At 39.7% G+C, this 22,616-nt stretch overlaps 1 protein-coding gene across 3 annotated transcripts in view; it reads right to left on the bottom strand.

The window, feature by feature from the left end:
- Positions 1-22,616, bottom strand: part of PAX3 (paired box 3) — a 91,383-nt gene that overhangs the window by 21,902 nt on the left and 46,865 nt on the right. For all 3 annotated transcript variants that reach the window (XM_006186889.2, XM_006186888.2, XM_032480339.1), the window contains exon 5: positions 7,853-8,058. In XM_006186889.2, the coding sequence (XP_006186951.2) occupies positions 7,853-8,058 (206 nt within the window). The remainder of the gene's footprint in view (positions 1-7,852; positions 8,059-22,616) is intronic.

Consider the following 22,616-nt stretch of genomic DNA (forward strand, 5'->3'; position numbering starts at 1 on the left):
GGAACAGGGTTAGCAATTGTACAACGTAACTGTAACTTTAAAAATCACAATGCTTTAGAAAGAGTGGGGGAAGGAAAATCTCTCTTCTGGAGCAAGAAAGCCCAGTTCAACAAATGCTTTGCCAGGGCATCTGCTTAAAGTTTTGCTATTTATTCAAGCATTTGTCTGAAAAGGAGTTTGGTCTTCTCTAGCTATGCTGCAAGAACTGGTGAGGGAAGTTGTGTGAACTTCCTCAGAACGCTAACATTTAATACTCCTTAAGTTTCCAACAGGAAAAGAAGGTAAGTCAATATTTTCCCATGTTGATGCCTAATTGAATTAGAGTTTTACTTAACTTAATAAATTGCCACCTGGGATAATAGAACCATGAACAGCACTCAATTTCAGGTCTGCATCAATTGTGTTTTCTCACTGGAAGTCTAAGCGTCTGTTAGCATGACTCCCAGAGTCACCAGGGTAAGAAAACTGTTTTCAGAGAAGTGCTTGGAACAAGCTGGTTAGCCTGAGGAGCTGAGGGTGAGAAATTAGGGTAAATTCATGCCTGAGTACACTGGACCATACCATGCCCTGTGAGCATATTTTATAGTATAAAACCTTGAGATTAATGAGGCACACCTGGCTCAGGTGAAGGGGTCCCCCACACTTATCTAAACCAACCTGTGTGCGGTACATCTTCTGCTTTAAGTACTAGGCTGGAAGGAGAGTTGAATTTCCAAAAGTGCTAAAGTGACTTCATTCATTCAGACTTACTGTCCTCAAAATCTACTGATGAGATTCTTTATGAAGAATTTAGAAGCTTGCACTTCTGAAATTATCAGAGCACGTTGCCAGTCTCTCTGTGCCAGCTCCCTGCTGTAGCCTTCAGATAAATAAAGCAAATTTGGTTTATCCAGTGGGTGGGCTTTGCCTGGTTGCTCCATCAGTCTCAACCTACTGTTGATTCACATTCATGCTAATTCCTCCATAACCCAGTTTTGAAAATCAAAAATGTCTTTGCTCAAATAATAAATTAGAAAAAAACTATCGTTAACTTTCTACAAATCCCTTCAAAAGATTAAATCCAAAAGGCTAGAGGGATAAAGGTTTTTCCGTTTTGTTTTCATTTTTCCAAAATGATACAAATAAATATTGAAGACATTGAGTAAACCCACCAGGCATTGGATTTAAAAGTTCTTCTATTTGTAATACAATATGTATTATAACTACAATAAGAGATGAAGAGAAATAATTGGGGAGCGAATCTTCACTGGAAAACAAACCTTCAACAGGAGGTTCAAGAGTTTCCCAAAGGAAAGAATATAAATGTTGTTTAAATTTAGGCTAAATAAATCCAGAGGGCTATAAACCAGGGCTTGCTGAAGACTGGGCTGCCTGTCTCTGGCCATTTAATCACTTTCTTCTATCATCTTGCTGCTATCAGTCTCTGGGTTTCCCAGAACCAGCTGAAACTGCCAATAGAAACACTAGAGGAAAAACACACTGAAGTCACGAATTGGAAAGTGTTTGAAACTCATAAAGCACAACACACCTTCTACGTTGAACAGAGAAAAGTGCCCTTGAAATAATCTTCATGTTAAAAACCCAAACTGGCCAAGCACAATGATCCTGGGATGTGGTTATCACCCCACCTTTGACTGAAAGACAAATCCTTGGCACTCAGAAGTCTTGCCTAACCCTTCCAATACTGCATCACGATTTCCTAACAGACAGCAATCTACTGAGTGACACGTGCACATGTACAACACTGAAAAGTTCATCTAAAATGGATGGAAGCCATTTATGACTCGGTTGTTACAATGACTGGAAACGTCTCTTTGAAGCTTTGAAAAAAAGTATCAATAGCAACAGAGACAAACAGGCTTTTGATCTAGAGGAGAATATGTGTTCCACCAATTTCCTAGCCAGTAGGGCAGGAAACAAACAAGCTGTACAAAGTCTGCTCTATACCTGTTAAGTGTCATTTTCCAACCTCTAATTCAGTGTGATTTCACTCTCCTCGTGCAGCATTACCTGGCCCTCCACATCACACTTGGCGTGGTAAGGAGGTAGGGGCAGGGGACATACATTGGTGAATAACTACTATTAGACAGTTAATTGCTTATAATTGCCTGTATAATATCACTCTACATCAAAACCTTCCCTCACGGCAAGTTCTTGTCTCGTCTGATGAACTGCAGCCTGATTCATCTTCGTCTGCTCCCCGGATCTTTCCCTGCTTGTATATCTGTCTTCAGAGCCCTTCCACAAAGCCATATCCATGCCTTTCAGAAACGATCTTTAGATCCATTCTGGAGTAACACAATATCCAGTTGTTTTTTTTAATGCAAAATTGAAATTGATTGAAAGACCCCCATAAACATCCTGATACCTAGGAGGGGAAGATAATGAATCACAAAAGAATAGGTTTTCATAACTTTTCTCTTCGGTAGTAAAATAAGTAACCAATTTGTCCAGACTCTCAACAATACACGTTGGAAAAAACTTAGTATTTTAAAAGATAACAGTAGTACTTTTCACATGGAAGCAATGTAGACCAGGCAAAAATTGAATCCCACCTTCCCCCCGTCCCTCATTAACTCTGTGACCTTGAATAATTTGCTTAATATCAGTGGGCCTCTGCTTTCTCATCTGCTAAATGGGAGAAATAAAAAATTTATTTACAAGATTGAATGAGACAGTATGATCAATTAAATGAGACAATACAATCAAAGCTTTTAAAAGAATATCTAAGAGGTATTGTGTTCAATAAACGTTAGTTATTAAGTAAAAATGTCACATTGACACCTCTGCCTGAGAAATCCAAGAATTAAAGCCTTGCTTTGTTTTCTGGGCTCTGTGGTCCACAGCCAAAGCCTTTTGTGCCCATGAGCAAACAGGAAAGTGCCCAAACAACACCTCGAATAATTGAAAGCAGTTTGGCTTGAATGGAGGCTCAGGTCCAAATTGCTTCCAAGTTTCCTGGATTAGTGCTAAGTGTCCCAGGGCGTAAGCCTAATTTTGCCCATCAATAAATTACTGGTTCACATTTTTGGTGTGGTCCTCTAAGGCGATCTAACCTACATTATTCCAGATGGTTTATTTCAAATGAGATTTGAAAAATAGGAAGAGAATGTAATACTTAATCCTTAGAAAGAGAATTCACAACAAGATTATAAAAACGTTTCCTTAAATACTAGAGCTGATACTAAAGCGCCAATTACAGTACTTTCCAAGTAGGTAAATTCGGGACAAGCTGCCTGTTTCCGGGCCCTTCTTGCTCACTCCACCCCCTCTCTCCTATATCACACCCACCCAGCCCTCCTACCTTTCCTGCTACGGGCCTTGACCACTGTATGGAGCGCAGGTTGGGGAGAGGATAGGCCAGTTTGACGAGGAGAAATGTCATGCTTCCGTGAATGTCAGAGGATCATGACCTACATGCAGGCAGGCATAACCAACTACATTTCGATACATCCCAAAAGCAAAGTTCTAAAGAGAATTGTAGGGGTGACCATATTTTTCCTTCGTTATAGAGTTCAGGGCCAAATATTCCATACCTATCTTAACTTCTGAACTATACAGATCTGTTAGATGACTTTAAACCACCATTGGGCTTCCCTGAGAATCCCAAATTACTGATGCCAGAAGGCAGCTGAGAGATCATACACCCCAGGTGTTTTAAACTGAAGGAAAGAACACGGGAAGGTGATATTTGAAAATATGATGAGAACTAGGGGCCCTCTTCCTAGTTAAGACTTGGTAACACACACACACACACACACACAGAGGCAAAGGCACAATGTTTGTCTACACATCTCAAGTTTCCCAGATCTCCTGAAGTCCATCCACGATTATCCTGGTAGTCCACAGACCCAGACTGAGATCATCTGAGATCATCTGATCCAGATGCCACATTTTAAATGAAAATTAAAAAAAAAAAAAAAACCTGAAGCTCAGCAGGATTACAACAGAATTAAGTGACTTGTTCAGCAAAACACCTTTGGCAAAGCTGAGACCAAAACCCACATCTTTTGACTCCTAGTTAAATGTTTTTCCAACAAGCAACTCTCTCTCCTGTCTTCCACTGCCTTGATGGTAAAACAGAACAATGCTCGCCTGCTTCATGGAGTTCTTGGAATATTTACTAAAGCTTTTACACATCATAAATGTTTGCAAGTCATTCTTCCCCACAAAATTTTAGTGCTTGCCATTATTTGCATAATAACAGCTATTCAGGAGGTGAATTAGGCAAATTAGCCTTTGCTGTACAACAGTTCTTAGATTGTGTGCTCAGATTTAGCTCTGATAAATGTAACGTAGCTACCGTCCAAATTTGTATCCAATACCAACAAAGGCCTAAGCTATTAAAGCTGTAGTCTCAAGTCTACCCAGAAGTGTTCAGAGTTTATTTTTTCCTTAGAGGGGAAAAAAAAAGAAATGTAGCTATGTTTGGTTTTTTGGTTTTTTCGTTTTGGGGTTTTTTTTTTTTTTTTTTTTTTTGGTTTCATGTTGGGTTTTCCCAGGTGCCCCAAATTAAACGAACTCACACTCTCTGGCTATCACTCAAACTGAGTTGACTCAGCTACTGCTTTCTCAGATCCTTCTAAAAACTAAAGGATTTTGTTCTGGCATTTTAATCAGTGATTAACTACTCCCTTCTTTTTCCCGCTGGGTTAAGTAAAAGATCCATATGCCGGGTGTTGTAGGGAATTTGTTTGGCTGTAGATTCATAGCTGTGGTGCAAGATGTGATGTGTCTCAAGGGAACTAATGAAGCCATAAGGAATGTAAAGAGTCACCGGGTTAAAGCCACATTAGGACAGCTGCTAGGTTAATGAGGGCCCTGCTTTAGAGAGGAGGTCACTGTATAGAAAAATATGAACCACTGTTTATTGGTTTGATCCCATGTCCTCTGGAAGTTAATGGGCCATTCTTATTCCCCTTTGACATTCACTGAACCAGATGCGAGTGCCGGGCACTGTACAAGCTGCATGCAGTTGAGATTAATTATGCCCACCACCCCCCGCCGCCAGTCCTCGTCTTTGGCCAAAGCAACAATGAGATAGAGCAACACTAGACACTCTTTTCAGTTTTCCACCACTTTCTTTGTTTGATTTCTTTACAGCCAATGTTTATGTCTTAAGGACAGACACAGTATGTGGGCTTGGCCAGCCAGGGAGCATAGAGACCAAATCCTGGAACAGAGTGGGCACTCAGTAAAGGTTTGCTGAAAGAAAGGAAGAATGAATGGACCTCACTTCACTTTTAAACCAGGTGATCACGGAACTACAATAAAGGCAAATAGATTCAATGTATGTTATATTTGTAGCATTATGTAGCATTATTGTTATATGTATTATAATATGTACACTCTGTATATTTTTACAGAATAATATATTTTTATATATATATAGCATCATGATCTGTGGTTAGTGGTGGTCATTTCTGGGAAGGAGCACTATACTCCAATATAATAGAGGGATTGAATGGTTCCAGCTATAAAACATCCACAAGAAACCCTGGCGTACCTGTGACTCTGCACTCACCCTTTCACCCTTCTCTAGCTCACACAATTAGCTGCCTCCATCCCACCTCTGAATACCTTTCATGGCATCTCTCTCCTTTCTATCCCACTGCCACTAACCTATTTCATGCCCACAGCCTCCACTGCCCTTTGCATAAGTTTAGCCCCCTCGCCTGAAACCCAGGCTCTCCACAGAATGTATATAAGCACTCGAGGTTTTGCTATTATCTATGCACCATCCCTAAAGCCCACAGAGTGCCTGGTACGTAACAAGTATTCCCAAAAGGAATGAATCACATGGATCAGCACACTTCCATGTGCCTATCTGATAGAGTCACGTTCTCCTCATAATGATAACCAACGTCTAAAATAAGTACCAAACACACACACACACACAAAATACAAAGAAAGCAAATTAAATAGATCACATGTTAAAATCTAGATTTCCAATTGTATTTCTTCCTGCCACTCTACCACTCCCTGTCCTCCGATCAAATTGAACTGTTCACTGTTTCCTCAATGTGACTTGAGCAAAAATGAAAGATCATCTGACAACTCTGTGCTTTTGTTTATTATTCTGTATTACTAACTCTCCCACCCTCCCTGTGCAATGAATATCTATCTGCCTGGACGCAACAGTCCATCTTGACTCGCCCTTCTTCATGAGTCACTCTTGTTTACTCCAAGAAGGTCTCACCCTTCCCCAAGTTAGACACTAGCTCCTTGAGAAACTTGCCTTAATTCATCCTCACATTCCTTGGCTTTCCTAGCACTGTGATGATCTGATACAAAGTCAAATTGAATAAAACAATCCCTCTGCCTTGGCTTTGCAGACTGGAAGAGAATATTCCAACACAGTCTGCGACAGGAAGGGTAATTAGATGCATATGAGAATGTGTTGAGCAGTCTAGAGACCACATCAGCTGACTAGTTCATTGCTGAGTTCCCAGCCTCACCCTGCAGAAGTCAGTATCTGGGACTAACAGACATTCCCAGACAAGGTAACTTCTCTCCTGGGCCAGTGAGGAGTTCCAATTTACCCTGAGGCTTGTGTAATCTCTCCAACTGCGCTTTTCTACCTTGAGGAGAAAGTTCATTTTTCTACCACTCAATACAAACATAGGACACCAAAACACCCTTCTTTAGAGGGTTCAGGGCACTTGTAACAGTGAAAAGATAATTTTCAATGTTTTAAAATAATACAGTTACCTGAAGGGGGAGGATAAAACTCAAGTGGTAGGGCACATGCTCAGCATGTGCACAGTCCTGGGTTCAATCCCCGATACCTCCCCCAAAAGTAAATAAATAAACCCAATTACCTCCATCTCTAAATAAACAAACAAATAAATAAATAAAACAATATAAAATAATACAGTTACCTGAAACGCTTCCAGACTTAAAGGAAGGGATTTTTACCTTGTACCACTTTGCATATCTTCATAACTGAAAGGCTATATATAGAGGGGAAATTTATGGCACCCAATTGCCTCAATCACTTACTAGCTATGTGACTTTGGGTAGTTACTTGAATAGTCTGAGTCTCAGTTTCCTCATCTGTAAATTGGAGGTGTTAATCATACCAACCTAGGGTTTTAATGATGAGTAAATGGGTTGATTCATGAACAGCACTTAGAACAGAGCCTGGCACTAAGTAACCAATCAAAAGTTTGCTTTAATCTGCATGCCACCCCCAAAGTCCATTTAGTGCCTGCTATATAACAAGAATCCCTGAAATGATGAATGAAAAATGTGAATTGACACTCTTCTCTGTGTTATATCCAATATAATTACATTCTCCTTGTAATGATAACCAAAGTCTAAAATAAGAATGTACATTTTCATAAACACACACACACACACAAAATACTAGGAATACAGAGGAAGCTAATTAAATAGATCACATTTTTAAATCTATACATATAGAATACTTGTATCAAATGACATAACGGATAAGAAGCCAGCTATCCTGTCAATAAATTTAATTCAACTGACCAACCTACTAAGAGGAGAAAGAGAACGATTTTCTGACTGGCTAGCAAAGTAAAATGTTGCTGTATGCCACAGACGTATCTAAAACAAAAGAGGTTGGTAGAGGTGGGGGCAGTTGGACCACACAAATGCAAATAAAAAGAAAAAAGAGGCCATGATATGGTTATCATGACAAAGCAAAATATAAAGGAACGAAATTGGAGGGAAAGGAGGAACTTTATAATGTGAGGGGGCTCTAATTCTTAATGAAGGACCATCCCTACTATATTTACTTTCTTATTTTGAATTATGCTTTCGAGGAGAAGACACTCTTGCTTCCTGTCTGGATGTAAGCAGAATACGGGTGTCTGGACGTCTGTACCTGCACTCGTGCCTCGGTGAGCTTTGCCCTCTGGGCCAGCTCCTCCCTGGTGTAAATGTCAGGATAGTGAGTTCTCTCAAAAGCCCGTTCCAGCTCTTCAAGCTGTTCTGCTGTGAAGGTGGTTCGGCTCCTTCGCTGTTTCCTCTTTAGTGGCAAATCGGGTTCAGAGTCGATGTCAGAGCCTTCATCGGACTGGGGTGCTGAGGCTAAAAGCACAGGAGAAAAAAAAAAAGTGATTAATTGGAATCAAAAAACAACTCTGACCAAACTATAATGACTCAAATCCTCATTTAAAGTGAATTGCCAAAGTCCTCCCAGGGACACCAAGCCCCTCCGTGCACTGTAACATTATTAAATGGTATTTCATCTCTGCCTCGACTCCCATCCCCAAGCCCCCCCAGGCAGAAGTGTTTGCTCTCTGCGTCTGTCATTCTAAGCCCATTATGGGCTCTTAGAAAACAGGGGCAAACCTTACTCCCTTCCTCTGGCCCTTGTCCTTAGCATTTGATGGGTACACTTTTTTTGTCTAATGAATGAATCATATTTAGTTTGGTTCCTGATAAATTTTCACCAACTTTTACACCAGGAGGAAATCCGTTAAAAATGATTTTTTAAATAAATATTACAAAACTGACTTAGTATCTAAAAAGGCAATAATACTAAGCCATCGCAGGATTCTTATAATACTTCCTGTAATGTATTTGTATATATTCTTATAATATAATTGTAGACTGTACAGCTCCTATAAGAAAATCCACATTACGTCTACTATCTCATTACCAAACAGTAGGAAATGAGTGAAGGAGAGTTTAGATATTGTTAATGCAAATCTCAAGAACAGACTCAAGAAGAAGCAGGCATAGTTGAGTAAACTGTTTCTAAAGAGAAGTTCCGAGTCTGGGTCTCTGCTGAACAGGTGGGCAACTGCCCAGGACTGCTGCCTAATTTGAGGAACTCAGTGCAAAATGAAAAGGCACTGTGTTCAAAAGTTATTACGAATTTCAACATGGCAACAACAGAGCATAAAAGCAAGCACAGGGCCTGGGCGACTGCACAGGTCACATGTCCCTGAAGCCAGCCTGGCTGCAGCTCCCTCTCCACCAAAGCTTAAATTTGCCTACATTTGCATGTAGCATCAGGGAAGGAAGCCTTCCAAATTTAGTACGGAAGTGCCTGCAAAAGGGAAAGAGGAGCTGGAAACTTAATGATGCAGTTTGGTGTCTGTGAGTTGTGACTGTAACAGAGCACTTATTGGCCAATAGTGGACTCTGCGGTTTGAGGATGCAGCCAGACACAGGGCTCTCAGTTGGAAAGCAGCCCTCTCGCAGAGGCCCTGGACCTCGGGGCAGCAGCAGAGGGCCGACGGGCGGGCTATCAGCCACAGACTCAGCATAACACGGGGGCCTGAGCAGCCTTGCTCCTGACCACCTCCAGATGCTCTCAGAAAACTCTCTAAATAACTGGGGGAATCCTCTGGGGAAGAAGCCAAGGTATGCTGTCCACAAGTGAGGAAAGAAAGCCAGAAAATTGTAGATTATTAATGTCAATGTCAAGGTAACTCATTTGCACCCTCAGGCAGGTAGGACCTGGGGAAATGCAGGGGCCACTAGAAGCAATGTTAAAATGCAGTATTACCTGCTCTACTAATTTTCTTTTCTCTTGAACTCAAGCCTAACTCTGCCTTATAGAAATATATAATTTCCTTCTACTTCAGTATAAGTTATAAGCTGCTCCAGTGTACATCCAAAATAGCCCATAAATATAATTTAAGTTTTCTAATATTTTAATACTTCTACATTTTATTCACATTCAAATACTGTGAAATCATGAGAGTGCATTAGTAATATACATGACAAATTAAAGAAAACCAATATTTGTGCATAACAGCAAAAGGAAACTGTAATATATAATGCGTCTACTGTTATGTTAGCCATTATGCTTGGTTTTTCAATTATGTTATCTAATTTAATATAAAATGGTCTAATTTAATATAAATCTTATTTTAGGATATTTTAATATTAAAGAAAGTAAAATAGACTTTCTTTAAGTATAGGAATATTTTACAGGAGTATTAACATGCTAAGAAATATGTCATGCATGGCATTATAAACTTCAAAAGCAGCCAATACAATTTACATGTGTACACCTTGAATAAATGTGAACCAAATTAAAAGAGCAATAATTTGTGCATAATTGTGGGGGAGTGGTTCTCAAATGTCTGGAGCATCAGAATCACTGAAAATGCTTGTTAAAACCCGGGTGACTGTCCCCACTTCTGATTCCACAGGTCTTGGGTGGGTTCTGAGAATTTGTGTTTCTAACACACTCCCTGGTGATTGATGCTGATTTTACTGACCCTAGACAGACACTTTGAGAACCATCTCTATAGAATATTCCAGATGAATTATTCATTTCCCCCTCAAAATTCCCAAGTATATAAAATATTTCCTGCCACAATTGATCTAAAAAAAAAAATACTTCCTCCTTTATATTTTTTCAATGATAAATAATATACTCTCCAAGAAACAAATTACTCATTCCCCTAAGAAGAAAATTAATTTCCATAAAATGTTTTCCTTCTGTGCTTCCAGCTTCCATTGCCCTGACTTTTCCATCTAATCTGAATTCAGGTGAAAAACTCAACAGCATTTAAGAGCTAGCCAAAAGCTTCCTCTGCCTATGAGAACCTTAAATATTTGTTTGCATTTTCTCCTACGATGATCCCATTAGGAGAACAGTATTGGAAATTTTCATGTTTCCTTTGGGAGTCTCTGGGGCTATTAAATCCTCCCAAGTAAATATGATGTGCCATGCACTGTCAGGTCAATTAATCAAAATCATCTCTGGTTTCTGGAGAAAAGGCGCTGCTTTGATGTACAAGTACCAGCCAGCATCGATTCTGAGGGTCAAGACAACTATGTTTCACCTGAACAACTAGCATCCCCTAGAATATAAGCTCAAGACCCTTCCTCTGCCTGGTTCATTGCAGGAGCCACTGCTGGAACATAATAGGTGTTCTATAAATACATGTTGATTGAAGAGAAGAACAGGGTAAATTTTAAGTTTTGAACTAACGCTGACTTCCCTGCCACCATTTTACATCTTTCAAATGGAAATTCTGCTCTTTTGAGCCACCCAGCATCCATTCAAATGATCTTTGAGTGGGGTTGGGCCCCCGGGAGGTGAGAGGGTCTGCGAATCCTTAAAAATGACTTGGAAATTATTGCAAGTATTTTCATGCTTGCATTTTTCTAGGGAATAATTATCAACTATTTCAAAGACTATTTTGATTAAAAAAAAAAGATGAACCATCAACAGCCAATAATTAAAAAAAAAAAAAAAGACTCAGAATATCTAAGAGTTCAATAGGACAGTTTTTACCACCAAAAATAAAATTTTCTTTAACAAGCCAGCAAATCACTACTTTTATTTCTAGACTGTTTATTCAAAAGCAATCCAAAGTTTGCCACTAACTAGAAAAACCTCCAAATAGCATCATTTCAAATGACACTGAGGAAACCATTTGCCTGATTTTTCTACTGGAAAATTATCTGAACCAACTGATCATTTTTAGCAATATGAAGCCACAATCTTACAAGTTAATCCTGACTTTTCCGCCTCTGTAAACTCCAAAAGGATGTGGGCTTTAAGATATAGTAAGTCAGCAACTCAAGATTAACCTACCAGTTGGAAATACTAGCTCTTTCTAAAGATGGGAATACCACCATTTCTTACACCGTTCAATAGAATTAAATTTTATTATTTACACAAAACATGATTCTCAATAATGTCCTGAATTTGAATCATTCAGTTTTTACCAAAAACAGGTTTAAAACTTAAATCCCAGTTTAATAGCACAGCCTAAATCATTCCATTGAAGTTCTTCTATTTCACATATTTAACTTGATAGCAGAACAAGTTAGATACAAGACACCAAGTATCTAATCTTGCTAAATATTACACCAAGTGAAAACAAGGCCTTTTTCAGATAGTGTGACAGAAAGAAATTGTGTTATTTTTTCTGTGTAGAGTATTTCAGCCATGACTTGGAAACTACAAGCTGTGTGAGCAAGACAGTTATCTAAATGTTAATAAATTGCCAGGATATGTATGTGACTAGATGAAATGTAATTTCTTCAGGCTATTTCTAGTCTGGCCTTAATACTAAAGGGAGACTTTCATACATTTAAGTTGCTCAGTCACTTTCTACATATGCCTTCGCAAAGTTTGCTTTATTATTCATTAAATAGAGATATTTCCCCCAATTTGAAATTCCAGAATAGTTCTCATAAGAAAATTCATATCAATACATAATACATGGTCTTTTAAGTGGAAATTGTATTGTTTTAAATGTCATTAAAATTTTCAGAGTTTAGCCCAATCCATATTCGACTTTGAAAATTTTGACTCTCTTACCAAGACCCCTTCACAATGCATTCTCTGACTTACATGTTAGTATAACTCAATGTCGCCAATGAACCTGGAGCAGACCTTAGTAAGAGGATGAGAATTTCTCTCCCTTCCTTATGTAGCTACACAAAAACCTGTGAAATAAATACTTACCCCATTGTACAGAAAAAGGAAACAGACTCAGAGAGGTTATTCACGTCACACAGCTGGGAAGCTAGGTTTTGACCCAAGTCTGTGGGACTTCAGAGGACTCTCTTCTAGCCTGGAGTGTCCTAAATAGGTGTTGAGTTCCTTACGCACACGCACACACACACACACACACACACACAGAGCCCTTTTGAAGAAGAATACCAGAAACAGACCAACACAAGAATTCCAATGTAAATCATTTACGTACTATTCTCATTTGTCCCAAATTTTCAAAACTTCTTAGAATGAAATGTAATTTACAGAAGTACAACAATTTAATCGCTATTACACACCAAATCAATTTTCCATTTCAATTTAATTCAACAAATATTGATTGAATATGAACGCTTCATATATTCAAGGTATAGTTTTCAACAACAAGAAAGCACTAAGAAACGAATCACTTTCCTGCAGCACTGAATGGATTTGTCTAAGAAATCAGAATAGTCTGACCATTTGCAGTCTCCATTAAGAACCATCACAGACGCTGGGTCGTAAGATCCAGGGTGAACCTGGAGATTACTACGGATCACAAGCAATCTAACTGACCACTCAGTTTATATCTTTATTAAAGTCGTTTTTGGTATTAAAGGTGCCTTAGTGAAAGGATATGAAAAGCTGTAAAGTAACCTCAAATTCCTTTCAGACTAAAATGCAGGAATAAATAACTTGAAATCTGTTGGAATAGTCACAAGGTTTTCAGCAAAAATGTCCACGTGATCACAGGAAAATATCACTTCTCACCAAGTGCCTGAGCGTTTCAAGTCTGTGCTTTATTCTTATTTCAAAAAGAAGTTTGTTGCTTCTTTTTCTAGCTCAAGTAAATTGTAGGTCTTAGGAGCAAAATTTTTAGTTATCCCAATGATTTCACGTTAACTCACAAAATCAGCCTCTGGAAAATGGACATTTTTCAGCTTAAAAAAAAAAAAAAAGATCAAGCATAGACAACAATCATACCCACAGGATTACAAAGTCTTCCTTCGGAAACAAATCAAACTGGGAGGAGAAGGTAAAAATATTACCACCAGCGGACCAACCATGAAGTTTAATTAAAGAAGGAATTACAGAATTAGAGAGTATGTCTTTGTCCGTTAACCCCTCGTGACCTCTTCTGTAGCCTCGGGAAATATTTCATCCTAGTTAACTCTATTATACATGCGATCTTACCCCAATTTTATAGGGATTTAGTCACGTGGAATTCTATAATTATTGGTTTCCAGACCAGTATAATTCAGAGACAGGAGACAGGCAAAAAATGGAAAAACGAAAAAATTCACAAGCACACATTTGGCACACTGTCTTTCTTCTCAGCAAGACCTTTTCATTTGAATAATTAAAGAATCAAAACATGACAACCATTTAAAGTCTGTGTTTGCCCCAGATACAGCACAATGCGGTTTACAGGCGCGGGAGGAGGTGGGGGGAGTCCCTCCCTGCGGGCCTGGAGGCTGAACTTCCTTGGTCATCAGTCATTTATTCTAAGATGACCTCAGACCCAATCAGATGGTCCTTCCGTCTGTACTGATCTTTCTGAGCTAAACCTGTCCGCGTTGGTACTCAAAGCTGTGTTCCACTGATAAAAGAACAAGATAAAAATAGAAATCGTTCCTGAGGGCCCCACGAGGCGGTTTCACCCTGGGTCTGACAGCGGAAGGGTATTTCAGAAGTATATTATATCCACGAGGTCTTCAGAGGGTCAGCGGGAAGTTGGATGCCCTTACTTGGCTAATTGTAGAGTGTCTCCTGGGTTTGTGAGTTTTGCCATTCAACATGAAGTGGACAATGGGACAACTAACTGGTTTCTGATCTGAAGTGGCCCTTTTAAGCTGAGAGAGATGCGAATGACCTCTCCCGTGTTTACTGGGGGGAAAGCAAGGAGGAGTCTGATAGTCCCTCACAGACCCCGAGTAAATGACAAATGACATTTTCCCTTTGTGATCTTTGGGATTTTTGTTGACTTATTTGGAGGCTTTTGTTGGATCCCAAGAAATGGCCTGTGGCCGAGGCCTATTCTACCGATTTCCACGCTCCATCTGTGGAATCCATCAACGGAGCGTTTACCCTCATTCAGGGCTCTGACACCTGCCTGGCGGGGAGCAGCAGACACAAAGGAAGCCGAGTGGATGAGAAAGGGGAGGTTGGCTGTTTTTTTTTTTTTTTTCAGGGGAGGGAGGAGGGGGAGGTTGAAATGGATGCACAGTAGGGGTTAATCCAAGCCAGTTGAGAGACTTCAGCACCTGGAAGCTTCTCTTCCACATTAACTCACAAGCTAAGGAGTAATCGGCGACATTATTTTTTCAATGTTTTTAAATTGTGAATATGTCGAGAAGAAAAGAAAGAGAGAGAGAGAGAGACACCACTGAAAGGAACAAACCAAAAATTTACAACAGAATCCTAAGGTATATCTACAAAGCGTGTCTGACTTAACAAATGATCAAGCCATCAATTGAACTTCCCAACATTCATAACTCAGTGGGAGAATTTGAGTGATTGTGACTGTGTTCATTGATATCCTAGGAGAGACGTTTTATAACCTGATCGGTGGCTTACTGGAAGGTGAGAGGGTCTTGTTTTGTTTTTATTGCCTCTACAACTTCTCTCCCAAATATGCCAGCCCGAGAATCTTTAGAAAGTGCAAAAAAAAAAAAAAAAAAAAAAAAGCAGGACCGTTTATGGCAAGACTATTCTGGGTTTTCTCTCAGAAAGGCTCTTTTAAGAACTCTAAATCTAATTAAGACCCTCCAGCCATTCACCTCCTCTTGTTCCTGCCCAGCAGTCCCCCCCATTTGGAGGCTGCAGAAATGTAACGCTATTCCCCTCCCCTCTGACCCAAGTCCTTCCCTCGGAAGCCGCCTTCTCACAGCACGGGGTCATTAGAAGGAAAATAAGCTCCTGCCAGGTTGGTGCTAATCAAAATAGCACAAATAAACCCTGACACTCAACAACTCCCTGAGTCCCTGCTGCCCTGGGAGGAGAGTACAGATTGGTTATGAATATGGCCAGCCACGGGGGCAGTCCAGGAGGGCCCGCTTGTGCTCCAGGGCCCTGGAGTGACTTTAAATGCACAACGTGGACCATTGGGGGTTTATTTAAGATAAGAGCTGACGAGCAGAGGCTGGCAGGACAGGCAAGCTGCCTCCAAGGCATTGAGCTGCCTGGGCCAACAGACACCCTGGATCCTAAGGTTCCAATAACTTTGAATCTCATGTGTGTGCTGGGTTTCTATCCACGTTGCTTTGAGGAAAGTTACTTGGGGTGGGGTTCTCTCCCAACAGCCACTACCTCACTGTTAGTCATGTAAAAGGCCCCCTTTGTAACAACACAGCTAGAAAGAAAGGCTTATTTCTCCTTCGTTCATTTCAGCCCCGCTGGTGATTATTTTTAGGAGCTGTATATGTTAATGTGTTTAAGTAAAAACATGCTGTGTCCCTTCTCTTCCTCTGACACAAATAATATTTTGCTCAAGGGAGCCAACAAAATCCCAAACTACTGTTTCAGCCGGCACCTCCTTCCAAAAGCATAAAGTGAAGAAGGAATCACTGCTAGTTCTGGGGACCTTGCCAGTCACCCAGATTAACCCAGTGGTTTCTTAAACCCTTTGCCACTTCAATGTATGTAACAAGAATTCCTTTTCACAATGAATCTCTCTCATCCAGCAAAGATCCAGTCACACTTCCCCACCCTACCTACCCCTGCAAGGGATTCTATTTGCAATTTTTGTTTGTTTGTTTTAAATGGTTTTTTAAACTCCTTGGTAACTGCCGCCAGAGCATTTCAAAGAAAAAAAGAGCCGAAAGCCCCCAGAAAAATGTGTTGCTATTCAATTAGGAAAACTGATTAGTTAACTAATTAATCAGCTAACAGCGTTCTAAGAATAGTCTCCCCTGATAAGAACTTTCCTCCCTCAAGAGCTTTAAAGTCAGTCATAATTAAAATTAAGAGCCAGAGCTCTCCCTCTCGGTGCTTAAGTCTCCATGTTTCTAAAAGCAGTAAGCTAGGTTCTGGTGTCCTGGGATTGGATCGCAGGGAGCAAAGAAAGGTAATTTGCACACTGAAGGGGAACAGGAAAACAGTAGTTCTCGTGAAAGGAAAAGGGCCAAGTGACTTTTATTTACAATTGCCAAGAGAGAGGCCATTATTGACCATATGGGCCACAATTGCCCTCTTATCACGGGCTGGCCATCATGTCCTTTGGGAGCTGTTAATGAACTGGGTAATTGAGCTGCTGACATGTGTTACCAAAACAAAACAATAGGAAGAAGAGACAAATGAACATTTTATTTGCCAATCAGAGTAGGTTCAGCTTTTCACAGAGCTGCAGCTAAGTAACTGACTGAATACATAAAACAGTGCATTGAAAGCAAGCAGATGCAGACACAATAATGTTAACTGACAGCTTATGGCCCATCTGTGCTTAACATTTTGCTAAAGAAATTACTTGACTTGCTAAAGAGACAAATCACACAGCTGCCCCGAGTGCTGCATTATAAGAGATAAATCATTAGCTAAACTATTTCATGCTTAAAATGACAATGCTTATTAACAGTTACGTTGGGATATTTTGTCAGCACAGCTTGACATAGTTGTTTCTTGCTAAAAATGTGACAACTCATAGATAGTCAATGGAATTGAGTTAGGGGGAAGAAAATCAGAACACAGCAAACAATTCTAAAGAAAAAGAATTTTTAATGTCTCAGGATTAAATATGCATTTCTAAGATGCTGTGAATGGGAAAAAAAGAATAAATCCAATGAAATAGAATATAAGAGCACGTTCCATATGGTAATTTATGCCTTTCTTCCATTTACACCTTATCTATTCAGCATTGCAGAATATTAGAAATGCTCTCATTCTAGGTTGCTTACCATTAATAGCACCAATGATATCAGTTTAAGAAATTATTGTGTCAAGCCACTTTATTTTCACCTTCGTTTCCTCCTTTGGAAAAATATTTCTTTAAATGGGGAAAGAAAAACCATGTTGCAAAACACCCACTTTATGAGGAAATTTAGCTTAGTTTTTTGTTACTGCATCTGAATTGAAACCACATTTTTTGGTCCAAGTGTCGTTCATCCACTGCCACGTAGAGCAACGTAATTCTGAAATCATTTCTGTGTCAACTGGTTAACTAGAGGCAGAACATGGACCTCTCAAAGCCCATCTTGTGATAGTTACCTCAACATTCTAGGCAAAATTAACTCAGTAATAATGATATAAGATAGCTTGCCAAGCCCTGCTTTCTTTATGTGCATTTTCTTTCATCGATACCAAAACCCTGCTTTGATATTGTCATCCCCATCTTACAGATGAGAAAAAAATAAGGTCTCAGGGGTGAGGTAACCTACCTGAACCATGAGAACTAAAAGAGGCTGCCCAAGTATAAGATCATATATTTCAAATACACAGCTTTATTAGCATTGTTATTTGAGGAGTAGGTTGTTGCAACCATTGATAGGAGTTGAAAAAAAAGAAAAAAACCTGTGGCCAGTATCGTCACATTTTTTTTTTATTCCTGGCCACAGTCAATCCTGTAAACCAGTTGTGAAAACATGACCATAAAGAATGAGTGGTATTTTCCACAGTAGTTGGTGTATGTGAAATTATGTTATGTACAGTTACTAAGAATTCTGGCTATGAAACCTAACCTTAGCCAAATTTACAGAGCTTTAAATAAGACACAATTAGACTCGTGAACAATTGACAAAGACATAGAACCACCCTGTCGTAATCTTTATTTTCCCCTATTGAATATTTGTGCTATTGTGTGCATCGGTCATTTAAAAGTCAACAAATAAACTAAGGCTGAATATATAAAAAAAAGGTGACAAGTTACATAGAGAGTCTTTCAGAGGGTAGAAAACAAAAGAATGCTTTTGCCACCCTTATTAAGACAAGACAACCCAAGGACACACAAAACCTAAACAGCTTTAGCCACAACTAGACTTTGTCAGGATTAGCATGACCGGAGATGTTTGAAAAAGAGAAGAAAGGCAGTTTTAAGTAGGAAGTTAAATACTACACTTTTTGTGCCAGAAACCTACCAAAGGAAGTAAGAAGATAAATGACAAACAGACTAGAATTATAGGGCAAAACATTTACAGAATTGCAGAATCATCAGAAGAAACTCGAGGCCCCTCCCTAGTTGAAGCTCAGAGAGAGCAAGTGAGGTTGCCCCCAATCACACATCTTTCGGTAAACACTCACCGAACGCCTGAGGTGTGGCTGACGCTGCCCTTGGCACCAGGGATACAAATATAAATAATGTTTGGAGCTTAAACTCAGAAAGTAAAACTTAATCAACTAACTTCCCCTCCAGTGCTCTTTCCACTGAGTCAAGCTGAAGTATGTAACAGAAGGAAATCCAACCCTGCCCTGCAGGAACAGAAAGATTAAATGGTTTCTCAAGGCTGAAAAGCCTAGATACATTATTTAGTAAACAACAGAGCCATAGATTCTGTGAGCCTGTGATCCTTAATACAGAGATCAAATATGCTTTAACTGACACCGCCTATATGGCATTTCGAGGTTGTTTCTTTGCTTTTGGTTTTCTACTGGGTTCCATAAGGAAGAAAAGGGGCTGCACAGGAAGCTTGTTTTGAAAATCCAAATCTTATCTGGGTCAATTATTGCTTGTTGGAAGATAGAGAGGGGTAATACCTGAGCACAAATGAAAGAGGAACCATTTCCTGGAGGCAAGAGAGAAGTCTGAGCTGAATTCTCGCTGGCAAATGAATTAGGAGCAACATCAAGGCTATCAGAAATCACGCATGGATGCCTACCGTGCAAGGAGGGCTTTTTGCTAGAGGCTGGGAGGAAAGGAATAATGAAGGAGAGAGGACGATTTCTCTCCTTCACCCCGCAAAGGTATGATGCTCACGTCTGGAAGGCTGGTTTCCAGAATAGTGTCTTCTCCCACCAGAGGACTCCAGGAGGAATTGGCAAACCAGTCAAGGTGACTAAGCAGGTGATACGAGTGACTTGTCACTGTCCTTGGTTAGATAGGGACAGCTGCTTTTTGAAACTTTCTTTTCTTCTCTTTGCCTCTAAGCAACAGTCAGTCACCACTGAACTCAGAAGAAGTGATACCAAAGGTCTGGGCAAACAAGGCTGTGAGTCATGGTAGAAGGAGACCTCGGAGACAAGCCAGTCTGTTTCAAATGCCCACCTGGCCCCTCCTCTCTGATTTGGAGCAAGCCGCTTAACACTGAACCAGTTCTTCCATTAGTAAAATGTGGTTTAAAACACCTGCTTCAAAGGCGGGTTTTAAGGGAAAAAAGAGTTTGTAAAGCAAACAAGAGCTCCCAGTGTATGATATGTCCTCCAAAAACGTAGCCCTCTGCATCCTTCCGCCTTCATCGTATCCAACTTCACCAAGCATTTTAAAAAATAAATAAATAACGTGAGAAAACTGCTCTCCATGTTCTAAGACTGAGAGAGAAAAATGGTCACCAAAGCTTTGAAGATGTTTGTAGAACTTCCCAAAATTGTGAAATACGAGCGTTATCCAATCTCCCATCTGCTACCTCCTCTGAAGATCCTGCCTGTAATCAGCCAGTATATATGTATCCACTTAAAGGGGATTGGTCCATTTCCAATTCCCTTAAAAATCTAAAATATAGGCCTGGATACTCTGCGCCTCCTGGTCCAGGACACATGTCTCTGCTGTGGGATTAATGATTAAGGTTGGTATGAAGTAAATAAATTCTGTGCACCCAGATACCTCAGGGCTTAAATAAGAAGGCTGAGCTTAACAAAAATCAGGCAAACTGCCTAAAAGAAATTAAGTATACTTGGCCTCTCCGTTTTGCCAACATTCGTTTTGGTTTCCATGGGAAAGAACTTGGAGTATGTGTGCTTGGAGGCAAATTCTCATCTTCACTTGTGTTTACTGATATGAATCTATATCAGCAAAATGAAGTATAGTGTTGAGCAATTTACTGTCTGCTCATTTTGATTAACGTCCACAGTCAATGTGAATAGGTCAGGCACCCAACTCCAAAATATAAATAAATAAAAATCAAGAACTCCCTCAAAAGCAAGCTTCTCCATGAATTGTTGGGCAGTTGCCTTGCCTCTCCACATTGCCTTTTCAGGAACTATCTTGCAGAGCTGGAGGGAAATGAATAAGGAAGTGCTAGGTAGGAAAGAGTAAAAGGGAGGGGAAGAGAAAAGAGGAGAACAGAAGAGAAGCAGCTCAATGTTCCTCCCTAGCAAAGAGGAGTAATAACGCAGTAAGCGATTTCCGAGTCAGTGGGCTGATCCCAGGCACTCCTTTCTCCAAAAGGCTCTGATGACAAGTCTTTTTGACTTAGGAAAGCCTACTCCGAGGGACTGGGGAGGGTCGGGGGTGAGGGTCCAAAAATATGTCCTGATCCTTGGCAGCGTTTAATAAACTAAGGACCCTCCTGGATGCAGACCAAAGACAGTCCTACTCATCCTTCCCTCTCACACCAGCCAGTAATTTTGACTGGAAATCACCCCATCAACATGTCAGGACAATGCCAACACCTAAAGAATATGCTGCCAATTTAATGCAAAGTCAAGCCCTAGTCTTCACCACCCAGTCATAAATTTATTCCTAAGAAGAGTTTCTTGGACAAAATAAGTTTCTTATTTTGTTTTGCATTTTTGACTTTACATTATAAAAGTATATTACATCATAAAATAAAATTGGAGCAATGTCTAAAAGTAAAAAATAATGATAGTCCCAGAATCCAGAACAGTCGCTGTTGGTTTTAAATTAGGGACTAGATTATATAAATGGATGGGTGGATGAATGCATGGATGAAGAGAGACAGATAGATTTGCCAAACTCCTTTACTGGGTTTCTTTCCATTTGTTTGTTCTGCATAGTTTATTAACAAAACGTAAGTTTTTTAAAACTTTCTTGATTAGATACACTTTTAAAAAGTAAATAAAATTCTTTCCTCCAGCAAGTAGTCAAATGAATTTATCTTTGTTGTTTTGGTAATAAGAACAAAATTGTTTGGTTGGTAGTATTTTTGATATGTGAAAATTTCACTTGGGTTCTGAGATTATGTAGGGTGCTGACAATTTGCTCATCTCCCCTTGTAGATACATTTGAATGTACAGATAGAAGCACTTGTCCATCTCTATATATGAGGACCAAGATAAACGACATGCACTCACATTGCATTCATTTTAGGCAGGTATATAATTCATTCAAACGAGCACTGAAGCCACTCTCCCACATGTCTCTCTCCACTCCCACAATAAATAAGCCACAGTTTAAAAAACAAAAGCTTGTCAAAGGCCTGAGGCATCAGAGGTGGTTGCCTTCCTGACCATTCCTCCCAAATCCTCACACCGTGATGCAATTAAGTAAGAAGGGGCCCTTAAAAACGCTTCCTTCTTCCTAGTAGAAGAAGCCAGATCAGGATCAGTGTGTGAACATCTGAGCATAAGACTGGGCATAAAGAGAGACAGTGGCTAGAGAAGAAAACCCTGCTGAAGCACAGGAAGACGACGTCCCAGGTAACTAGCAATGTACATTGCAGGGGCAGAATTAGGGATATATCACTGTTTAAAATATTTTTCCACTACTTGCTAGAGATGGTCATGTTTTATGTTAAATGTGCTGCTTAAGCTCACAGGGAAAAAAAAAAGAAAGTGACAGTGAATATATGTATGTTCCTGTATAACTGAAAAATTGTGCTCTACGCTGGAATTTGACACAACATTGTACAATGACTATAGCTCAATAAAAAAATGTAAAAAACAAATGTGCTGCTTAGCATAGAATTTTAAAAGCTAGAAATCACTTTAAAGATCATCAGACCACACCTTAACTTACAGATAAAAATAATAATAATTCTAACAAATGGATGAAGTGGTACTTCTATCATCACCTGGCTTGTTAATGGCAGAGTCAAATCTCAAAACTAAATTCTAAATTCTGGTTCTTTCCTCTTTATCACACTCATAACTTTCTGTGCATCTGTGGGTGAACTGACTTCTGTTTTCCAATCAACTATGTAACTAGAGTCCTCCTCCCAGACCCACTGAATCCAAAACTTAATGAAATGAGATGAAGCACTTTGGGCTCAAATTGGCCTTGGAGAGGAAAAAAAATTAACGTGTAGCATCTCAACCATTTTATGTACATTTGACGTAATGTGGTGCTGTTTTTATTTCCGATTTTTTA

This window comes from Camelus ferus, chromosome 5 (genome assembly GCF_009834535.1).
Source record: "Camelus ferus isolate YT-003-E chromosome 5, BCGSAC_Cfer_1.0, whole genome shotgun sequence".
NCBI classification, from domain to species: domain Eukaryota; kingdom Metazoa; phylum Chordata; class Mammalia; order Artiodactyla; family Camelidae; genus Camelus; species Camelus ferus.